Raw genomic sequence first — 11,224 nt, 5'->3', positions numbered from 1 at the left:
GGGGTGGGAGTTCCGTGTCCCATGTCCCAGGCAAGGGGGAGGCCTCGGGATGTGCAGAGGAAGTCGTAAGTGTCCGATTCAGAGAGATCAGGGAGGCTGAGAACTGAGGCAGGGCGTTGAGTTTGGTTGTCGGAGAAGATGCCCCCTAGCCCTGGGGGAAGTCACAGGAGGCAGCAGCCCGGTGACCATGGGCACCGAGAACGTCACGGGGGCAGGGAAGGTTTTGTTGGATAGAAGATTATCAGTAGATTCTGGGGTTAAAGGCTGGATTTCCAAAATAAAGACAGTATGGCTTTTAAGTTGGTTCTAGCAAAGTAACGTGGAGACTGTGGTTCCAAGGCCACCGTGCTTGCTGCCCATGAGAACCGCCCCCTGGGGTTGGGTGCTCAGTCTTCGAGGCCCTGGGTGGTGGCAGTGATGATGTGACCTGTGCAGTGGTGCATGGATCGAGTGTAAGATTGCGTTGTAATAGCAGATACGTACTGGTGGACTCGTCACCATTAGTGTAGTAAGCTACAGTAAATGCTTACTGAGCAGTTACTCAGGGCAGCAGTGTTACTCACACAGGCTTTGCATGAACGCTGTTCCTGTCACCGAGCTGAGAGGCTGGGCTCACACACGCGCCCGGGCTCACACGGCTGGCCCGTGGTGGAGCCAGGCTACGGCAGCTGCACTGTGGCTGTGGGACCCTGGCTGCAAACAGCCATCCTCTGCTGCTTCCTCTTGTTGGCTGAGCTGCTGAGGACGGGCTGCTAGCATCGGGCATCATGTCTGATTAGTTGGGGGGTCTGGGGGGCAGGCTGGATGTGGGGGAAGGCTGGTGGGAGCTGAGTGAGGCAGCCTTTCAGCAAAGTGGGTGGGGCCGGGGTCACAGGTGCAGGCAGAGGCTCCGCAGGGCAGAGCCGACCCGACGTGCTCTCAGGGACAGGAGAGAGGGCTGGTGAGAACGCCAAGAAAGGTCCTCAGTGGCGGGGCTTTACGGGAGCACGAGAGAGCCAGCACATTTTCAGAGGTGCTTTGCGGTCAGGGAGACCACCAGCGTCTGGAGCTTTCCTGTGGAATTTTAGGAGTTGTCTCCCACTGCTCATTTGACTAGACTTGGTCCTACTGGAGAAAAGGGGCTGGATGAGCTCACATTCGTTGGAAGGACTGATGTTGAAGCTGAAACTCCAATACTTTGGCCACCTGATGTGAAGAACCGACTCATTGGAAAAGACCCTGATGCTGGGAAAGGTTGAAGACGGGAGAAGGGGACGACAGGATGAGATGGTTGGATGGCGCCACTGACTCGATGGACATGAGTTTGGGTGAACTCCAGGAGTTGGTGATGGACAGGGAGGCCTGGTGTGCTGCGGTCCATGAGGTCGCAAAGAGTCGGACACGACAGAGCGACTGAACTGAAACTCTCATTAGGAGGAGAGGCCCCCTGACCTTGACCAAGCCCCGGGGCCCCCCCTGGTGGAGTGGAACAGGTAACACAGGCAGAAAGTCTGTATTTGGACGCCAGCTTCTGGTGGGATTTGCTGCCAGAAGTGGAGCCCAAAGCAGTAGGAGGAGGGGAGCCTTACTGTCTTCTCTCTCCTGTTGTGAAGAAGTCCCAGCTCTGGGAGGAGGAGAGACCCAAAGGCGGAAGAAACAGGTGTTGGAAGTAGAACCATGTGGAGCTTGAGGAATGTGGGGCATGGATGACACTGGACTGAAGAGGGCCTGACTCAGGCCTTTTTAGAGTTTTCTGAAGATCAGACACGTCATTTAAAACAGTGCTTCTCCAGCGACCTGTAGCAAAAGGCTGTTTTCATTGCTGTTTGAAGGTTGTGAACCGTTTATATCTTGTAAAATACAATAAAAATGAACTGGAAAAGATAAATGCAGAAAACAAAAACACAGGGAGTGCACGTCCAATTTGTTGTCTGTTGTTAGAGTCAACAGAGACACAGTCTCCTGTTCGGAATTGCTCAACACAAAGTCTCTAAGTGTTTGCTTTTCATTTCTGAAGTCAGCGTGACTTGGACTTAGGCAGGCTCAGGACAAACACAGGCTTGCGGCTGACCGTGGCGCTCGGTAGCGTGCTTGCTCCGGAGCAGTCAGGCTGCAGGCAGGGCCTCACGGGGCTGGCGGGGGGACCGCTCTTTTCAGAGCCCCCAGCCTGGTGCTGGTGCACGCTGCACACTCGGCAAACATGCACTTGTTAAACAGTCCCCGTAAGAGACAGTTTTTATACGCAGAATAAAATTCAGTGAGTATGATAGCAAGTCTCCCAAAATAATTGAAAGTTGTTCATCTGGTGGTAGGCAGAATTCTGAAGCAAAATATGCTTTACCTTGTTTTGCAGTTTTTGAAAACCACATCTTTGTAGAGTAAAAAAAAAAAAAAATGCAGTTACTAGAAAGCGAGTTTGTTTCTGAGTTGAGTGCCCCTAACCTCAGCCAGCATCATCTTTTGGTTCCAGGTCGTTTCGGCAGCCAAGGTGTGTGGAGTGGCTAACGAGTCCCCATCGGTGAAGAGGCTCCGCCTGCTTGTCGCCGATAAAGACTTTTCTTTTAAGGCCGGCCAGTGGTAAGTGGCTCTTCTGTTTCCTCAGCATGTGTGGTCCAGGTGATGTCAGACACCAGAGCTGCTTTTTCCTTCTTGGAAGGACTTCTGTGACTGCTATTTCTCCCCGGGAAGAGGAATTCTAGGGTGTCTCCCTTCAGCCTGAGCCTCTTCTGGCATGGAGAACCTGATTCCTTTCCTAGCCTCAGGGCCCACCTTGGTTCTGAGCCCGGGAGCCTCTCAGCCGTAGATGAACGTTGCTGCCTTGAGTTTTCCAGAGGGAGACAGAGCGGCTAGTCGTAGTCCGGACCCGACAGATCTGACAGTTGATTCTGTTCTGCAGGCCTGGCTGCCGATAGAATGCACTGCAGTCGTCTCCTTTGCTTCACTTATGTGTTGCTGGGGGTGGATACATTTCTAAAAAATCAGCCTTTATGTCAAATGCTAGTAAACGCAGAAGTCTGAAACTGGTTACGGCAACCAGTCTTGTCACCGAGGTGCCCACCCTCTCGCCTGAATTCTGCAACCTTCACGCCTTGTCTGGGTTGAGTTGAAATAGCTTTTGCTGAATTTGTTAGCAGGACGCTCCCCCCAGATCGGACCCAGCCCGCATCACGCTCATGGCCGAGGGCTGGTCAGTATGCTGACACGGGAGCAGCCCAGCTGTCCCAGTGTTCCCGTAAAGGGCCTCACTGAGCAGCTGTGGAAGTTGGATAGTAAAGACCACAACCCGTATTTCCTTAGGAAAGGTGTGTTTGGGTGTCTGTTTCCTTTATTTAAATCCAGCTTTCATTTCTAAATGAGTTTCTGGCATGTCAATCTTGGTCGTCTTTCTTAGGAGCCACTTGACTAATTTTGGCAGTCCATCTGGAAATGTGGTTTTGTTAGGAGGAGGATGTGTGATAATAGCAAGAGTTAGCAGGCTTGTGTTAATAGTTTGCTTTGAATTTAGAACCAGAAAACAAGATGCTGATTGCAATAATTTGCGCTTGTGAAGCAATTTACTGCAATCTTTGCACATGTTCAGTGATACATATTAAGTGCATTTGGGCTGTTTCGAGGGGGGGTTGGCAACGTTTTTACCCTTCAAAACTGGTTTAGCGGTTATTGCGTTGAACAGTACGGACTTCGAGTATAAGGATCTGTCTTTGCACGTTTCCCTTCTGGGGAGGCGTTTGTGCCCTGTGCACGCCGTTATCTGTGTGCCTTCCGCTTGGAATGGTGCCGACTCTGACCCCGGTGTCCCCATGACAGAGCCTGTGCCTTGGTTATCCTGCTGCTCCCGCGGTGTGCATGCGAGCATGGTAGGAAAACGTCATCATTTCCTAGTGATATGCACAGAAATAGGGTCTCCCCGTGAGCCTCAGCGGAAGACTCCTCAGCATGGTGCCGCGTATGCCGTGTCACTGAATGGCTCTGGTAGCCCCGTCCAGGCGGGCGCTGATTCAGTGCATGGCAGACAGAGGGCGGCGTGGGGTGGGAGTCAGCTCCAGCTGGTCCGTGTTTCCCTGCCAGGCGAGTCAGTCCCTCGTCCCTGGCATCTGGACCGTCTTCTTGAGAAGGCTGCTGCCTTAACACCGCCTCTCCGTGTGGCTCTGGACACTGTGAGCCCTGTGGCCGTGTGACTTGGTGGTTACCAAGGTGGTGGGCACTGCTCCGTTGGCACTGTCGCTGGGGTGGCTTGCTCGCAGGCTCTCTTAAATGGTTGGCTCACCCGTCACCCCACGTGGCACTTGAGGGGAGAGAGGAGGGGGCTGCTGTGTGCTCACGGGGTTGGAGTGGTCGGAGGGAGAGCTGCTGGAGCCAGGGGGAGGGCGCCCGCTGGGCCGTGACCCCTCGTCCCTGGACTCTGGACTGGTGGCCCCCGCCAATGCCTGCCACACTCCAAGAGGAGGCGCAGAGCCGCCTCTGAGTGTGCAAGTGCACGCTCTGCGGCCTTGGGCCCTGACCCTCGGGTGGACACTCCCAGCCTAGACCAGGCATGGTCCTCCGGGGCTGTTGGCTGCTGGGGTTCCTGTACTGGGAGACAGCTCTCAGATCTCACACCATCCCATCCAGAGAGAAAGGGAGAACTCCTTCAGACCCATTTCCCGCACGAGCAGGACTGAACCTTCTGGGTTTCTCCCACCAGGAGCTCACAGCTTAGCACGCAGCTCCCTGGGGAGTCCTGCTCTGGACCTTGCTTGGAACTCCCGCGACTGAGGGGGGAAGGATGGAGCTGGACGCGGCCCCAACAGTCTCCCCCTGCCCATGAGTGCCCGGGGCTGCCAGGTTCAGTGTACCCGGGGTGTCGGTGCTGTGGGCGGGTCCATCCCAGGGGCTGGGTCTCGCTCCCAGTCTGCCACTCTGCCTTCCCACCTGCTGGCTCTGCATGGTGGGCGGCTTCCTTTTTGCTCTGGGCTTCGGTTTCCATGTCCTTGAAGAGGAAAGAGTAACACTTCGGTGTTGTAGGATATGTCAGGCATTTGGCACAGTGCCTGATGTTTACTTTATGCGTTTGTTTTGGGTGTCTGTTGTAGCCAGTGCTTTGCTCAGGCCGTCAGAGAGCATCTGTGCTGGTGAGGTCCTCTGTGAGGAGTGTCTTTGAGGTCCCGGGGACAGTCTGAGCTCCTCGCCAGCCTCCCGTGCACCGAGGCTGCTGTGGGAAGAGCAGCCGGCCTGCTAGGAGTGGGCAGGCACATGCCTCTGGTGCCCGCTGCACGCCCGGGCTGTGGGCAGAACACACCAGGGAGCAGGCGACGCGTTTCTGAGTGGGGCAGGCTGTGTCTCTGACTTCATATGTGATAACAGGATTTCATGCTTGAAAGTGCTCGGGGTAATGAGGTGAGAGGAGCCAGGTTAGAGAGCTAGGACTCTCCCCCGCCTGCAGCGGGGCAGCTGCACTGCAAACGTAAGCACGGCAGCGCCGCAGCCCCGACTCAGGCCCACGTGGAGGCGGTGCCGCATTCCTGGGAGTCTCCCTGCAGATGGTGTCCTCCTCCACGGCCTGTCTGATGAGCGCTGTCTTTCAGGACTCCTCTGTGAAGTCCTTCCTGATTCTTCCATCTCTGGTGGAATTAACTTCTTTTTCCTCTCCTCCCCTCCCCTCTGCATGTCCCACCCACCCCCAAGCAGATTTTTTTAAAAAATAAAATGCGGTAGCTGTCTTAGTATTTCCCTGATAAAATCAGGATCACATGTTAGAGCTACGCAGGAGTCTGCGCTAAAGCATGAGAGCTTCCAGACGCATCTCAAGTGACGCCGCCTTCTCTCTCCCAAGTGGATTCTTTCACGCTAATGCTCAGTCGCGTCTGACTCTCTGTGACCCTCTGAACTGTGGCATACCAGGCTCCCCTGTCCATGGCATTCTCCGGGCAAGAATACTGGAGTGGGTTGCCGTTTCCTCCTCTAGGGGATCTCCCTGACCCAGGGATTGGGTCAGACCCAAGGGGTCTTCTGTGTCCCCTTTATTTCAGGCAGATTCTTTACCTGCTGAGCCATCAGGTTAATCTTCCTCCCATTAGGGAGGTTTGTGAGGGTGGGAGCCAAGACAGACTTGCATTTTTACTGCCAGCACCAGCCTCCGTGCCTGTGCATGGTCGGCAGACAGGCTGTCTGTCGTGTGTGCTGAGTCGGGCAGCTTAGAGTGGGGATCTCGGGGAAGCGCGTTTGCTCGGCTGTGGCCCGTGTGCCTGCTGTGTGCTGGGCCCTGTGGCGGGACAGGGCTGCCGGTGTCACCCTAGATGTGGACATGCGTGCTTCGCTGCAGAACCAGGCCCTTTCTCTCTGCTCTTCATGTACTCGCTGCAAAGGACGGCATTTTTAACAGGGGTGTGTGCGTGAGTGTGTGTGTGTCTAAAACTTACTTTTTCTTGGAAAGATATTTTACTAACTATGTATTGTGCATATTTTCTTAGGCCTATTCAGATGAGGTTCTTCTGTAGCATTTCATGAAGGAGTCCTTTTTCCTAAAGGTGGAGGGTTTCCAGAGTTACTAGAGAAGAGGGATTCCCCTTCAGTTACTGGAGAAAAAGGTCTCTATCAACGTCAAGCAGCAGAGGGTGCTATCGTTCAGGAAATAAAGCAGCAAAAATAGCTCAGAGATTAATTTTTTTTTAAACACAGACGCTATGGAAATGCTATTCACCTCTTTTCTGAAAGCATATAGCAACGGTATTAGTAAGTGTTAACTATAGTCTTTTAAAATTTGTATCTTGTCTGAAATGGAAGGGAAATCATTCATGGGAAAGAAGGAAGTAAATACGGGCAGAAATAACCTGGGGACCTTTTCTGGAGCCCTTCCTGCCCAGAACTTGTTTTCTAAGACTGAAAAATGACCAGGGACCTAAGGCCAGAGTTGAGAAGAGAACAGCCTCTAAGGCCATAGATCAGATCAGGGGAGGACATTGGGGATGACTGTCGCCTTTTTTAATTATACTGTCTGTCCTTCTTCGATGGCTGAGGAACAGCTCTATGGATAGATGAGTCTCCTGGACATGGGGATGGGAATTTTCTGTGGTCTCAGTTTGTAGTAAATTTCTCTTGCCTTGGTATGTGACTAGATTTATTGCATTTTCTAGAACTCTCACCCAAAAAAAGTTTGTGGCGTGCAGTTATTGATGGCTTGAAACTCACAAGAGTTCTTCACTCTAGGAGCGTGCTTAGGAGCGAAGAAGGCGACATGAGACTGTCAGGATTTAGGAGGCTGCGTCAGCCTATTCAGTGTAGGTGGTCAAATGCCAGCAAGAGAGTTTTTGTTGATTTCTTTTTCACATTCAGGAAACTCTTTTTATCAAGATAAACGTATCATAAAATTCACCCATTCAAAGGGTACAGTTCAGTGATTTCTAGTATATTCACAGAATTGAATTCACAGTATATTCTAGAATTGTACGGTGATCAGCCAGTCAACTTTCAGAATATTCTCATCATCCCAGAAAGAAACTCTGCCCTGAATATCATTCACTTCCCATCCTCACCCTTAGGCACCCACTGTTCTAGTTCCTGTCTTTTATGGATTTTCCTATTCTGGACATTTTGTGTCAATGGAATTATGTAGTATGTGGTCTTTTTTTGTGACTAGTTTCCTTCACTTCTTTCAGTTCTTTGACTTCCCTGGTGGCCCAGATGGTAAAGCCTCTGTCTACAATGCGGGAGACCCGGATTCAGTTCGTGGGTCAGGAAGATCTCCTGGAGAAGGAAATGGCAACCCACTCCAGTACTCTTGCCTGGAAAATGCCATGGACAGAGGAGCCTGGCAGGCTACAGTCCATGGGGTACAAGAGTCGGACACGACTGAGCAATGTCACTTCTTTCACTTAACGCAGTTCCGCTGCTCATCTGAGTGTGGCATGTTTCAGTACTTCATTCCATCCTCTGAATGTACCGCCTTTGTTTACGTATTCATCAATTGGTGAACATTTAGCTTGTTTTGGAACTTTCAGGCTGTTATCAGTAATGCTGCTATGAACATTCGTGTGCATATTTTTAAGTGGATATATATTTTCTTTTTTCTTTAGTATATACCTCAGAGTAGAATTGCTGGTCACATCTTAACATTTTCAGGCACTGCCAAATTGTTCTTTAAAGTAGCAAGGCCATGTTACATTCCCATCAGCAATGTACAAAGGTTCCAGTTTCTCCAGATCCTGACACTTGCCATTGTCTTTTTGATCAGCCATCTGTCCAGGTGAGTGTGACATTCATTAATGGCTCATTGTGATTTTGATTTGCATTTGCCTAATGACACATGACTAGACGGACCTTTGTTGGCAAAGTAATGTCTCTGCTTTTCAATATGCTATCTAGGTTGATCATAACTTTCCTTCCAAGGAGTAAGCGTCTTTTAATTTCATGGCTGCAATCACCATCTGCAGTGATTTTGGAGCCCCAAAAAATAAAGTCTGACACTGTTTCCAGTGGTCATGTATGGATGTGAGAGTTGGACTGTGAAGAAGGCTGAGCGCGAAGGATTGATGCTTTTGAACTGTGGTGTTGGACAAGACTCTTGAGAATCTCTTGGACTGCAAGGAAGTCCAACCAGTCCATTCTGAAGGACATCAGCCCTGGGATTTCTTTGGAAGGAATGATGCTGAAGCTGAAACTCCAGTACTTTGGCCACCTCATGCGAAGAGTTGACTCATTGGAAAAGACTCTGATGCTGGGAGGGATTGGGGTCAGGAGGAGAAGGGGACGACAGAGGATGAGGTGGCTGGATGGCATCACTGACTCGATGGATGTGAGTCTGGGTGAACTCCGGGAGTTGGTGATAGACAGGGAGGCCTGGCGTGCTGCAATTCATGGAGTCGCAAAGAGTCGGACACAATTGAGCGACTGAACTGAACTGAACTGAATGACAAATGAGGTTGAGCATTTTTTCGTGTACTTATTATCCATTTATGTGTCATCTTTGGAGAAATGTTTGTACGAATCCTTTGCCCACTTGTGAAATGTGATTTTACTTATTTATTCATTTGTCTGTGCTGGGTCTTTGTTGCTGTGTGGACTTCTCTCTAGTTTTGGGGAGCAGGAGCTCCCAGGTGTGGTGCGTGCATTTCTCATTGCTGGGGCTTCTCTTGCTGTGGAGCGCAGGCTCCAGGGTGTGTGGGCTCAGGAGCTGTGGCTCCCAGGCCCTAGAGCACAGGCCCAGAGTTGTGACACGCAGGCTTAGTTGCTCCTTGGCCTGTGGGGTCTTCCCAGACCAGGTCCTTTTCCACAGAGCCACCAGGGAAGCCCCCTTTACCCATGTTTTGAATTTTCTTTTTATTACTATATTCTGTATACAAATTACTAGTTAGATACATGATTCAAAAATATTTTCTCCCATTCCAAGGGTCATCTTTTAACTGTCTGGATGGTGTGTACAACACATAAGTGTGTGGCATAAAATTTTTCATCTTACGCAGTCTAGTTTCTCCAGTTTTTCTGTGACCTTTGTGTTTTAGTGTCATTTCTAAGTAGCTGGCCATGAAGACTTACTCCTGTGTAAGTCTGAGTTTGTAACTTTACTGTTTATATTTAGGTCTGTGATCTAACCAGAGTTAATGTTTGTATATGGTACGAGGTCGGGGTCCACCCTTATTCTTTTCCAGTTACTATTCACTTGTCCTAGCACTTTTTTCTTTAATTGAAGTATAGTTGATTTTCAGTGTTGTATTAGTTTCTGGTGTACAGCAAAGTGATTCAGTCATATGCGTGTGTGTGTTTATTCTTTTTCAGAGTCTGTTTCCTTTATAGATTATTATAAAACCATCACCACTTACTGAAAAGACTCTTCTTTTGCATTAAATTGTGCTGGTAGTCTTGTTGAAAATCAGTTGACCGTAAAACGAAGTTTATGTTTTGATTCTCAGCCTTTTGCCATTGACACCTGCCTGTCCCAACACCAGTACCACAGTGTCATCATTACTGTGATTTAAAGCAATTTTGAAATCAGAAGGTGTGAATCCTCCAAATTTATTCTTCTTTTTAAAGATTATTCTGATGATTCTAGGCTCCTTGAATTTCATATCAGTTTTATGATCAACTTATCAAAGAGACCAGCTAGGGTTTGATAAGTATTGTAGTAAATCTGTAGATCAATTTGGGAACTATTGCCATCTTAATATTAAGTCTTCCAGTCCATGAATATAAGAAGCCTTTCTGTTTATTTAGATCTTCTTTCTGTTTATTTAGATCTCTTTGATTTTTTTTCAGTAATGTAGTTTTTAGTGTATAAATCTTACACTTCTTTTGTGAAGTTTATTCCCAATTATTTTATTACTTTATTATAAATAGGACTTTTTCTTAATTTCACATTTAGATTGTTCATTGCTAGTGGGTAGAAATACAGTTGGTTTTTATTATTAATTTTATATTCTGCAACTTTATTTGAAGTTGTTTATTAGTTCTCCTGTATTTATAGTAAATTCATTAGGATTTTCTATATATAATGTTATGTCATCTGCAACTTCTTTCTCTTCAATCTGGATGCCTCTTATTTCATTTTCTTGCTTAATTGCCTTGGCTAGAATGTCTGGTACAGAGTTGAGTAGAATTGGTCAGAGCAGACATCTTTGCCTTGTTTCTCTTCTCAGGTGGGGAATTTTCAGCCTTTCAGGGAAGAAATGGAGTGGCCATCATGGTCAACAAAAGAGTACAACAAAATGCAGTACTTGGATGCAATCTCAAAAACGACAGAATGATCTCTGTTCGTTTCCAAGGCAAACCTTTCAATATCACAGTAACCCAAGTCTATGCTCCAACCAGTAACGCTGAAGAAGCTGAAGTTGAATGGTTCTATGAAGACCTGCAAGACCTTTTAGAACTAACACCCAAAAAAGATGTCCTTTTCATTATAGGGGACTGGAATGCAAAAGTAGGAAGTCAAGAAACACCTGGAGTAACAGGTAAATTTGGCTTTGGAATACAGAATGAAGCAGGGCAAAGACTGATAGAGTTTAGCGAAGAAAATGCACTGGTCATAACAAACACCCTCTTCCAACAACACAAGAGAAGACTCTGTACATGGACATCACCAGATGGTCAACACCAAAATCAGATTGATTATATTCTTTGCAGCCAAAGATGGAGAAGCTCTATACAGTCAGCAAAACAAGACCAGGAGCTGACTGTGGCTCAGACCATGAACTCCTTATTGCCAAATTCAGACTGAAATTGAAGAAAGTAGGGAAAACCACTAGACCATTCAGGTATGACCTAAATCAAATCCTGT

General features: G+C 48.6%; 1 protein-coding gene across 2 annotated transcripts in view; it reads left to right on the top strand.

Moving 5' to 3' along the window:
* The window catches only part of OXNAD1 (oxidoreductase NAD-binding domain containing 1), a 51,915-nt gene that overhangs the window by 24,149 nt on the left and 16,542 nt on the right, over positions 1-11,224 (top strand). For both annotated transcript variants that reach the window (XM_010856712.1, XM_010856711.1), the window contains one exon: positions 2,450-2,556. In XM_010856712.1, the coding sequence (XP_010855014.1) occupies positions 2,450-2,556 (107 nt within the window). The remainder of the gene's footprint in view (positions 1-2,449; positions 2,557-11,224) is intronic.

This window comes from Bison bison, unplaced genomic scaffold, assembly GCF_000754665.1.
Source record: "Bison bison bison isolate TAMUID 2011002044 unplaced genomic scaffold, Bison_UMD1.0 scf7180017864374, whole genome shotgun sequence".
Taxonomy (NCBI): Eukaryota; Metazoa; Chordata; class Mammalia; order Artiodactyla; family Bovidae; genus Bison; species Bison bison.
Note: the sequence above shows the minus strand (reverse complement) of the source record. Positions and strands in the feature narration are given on the sequence as shown.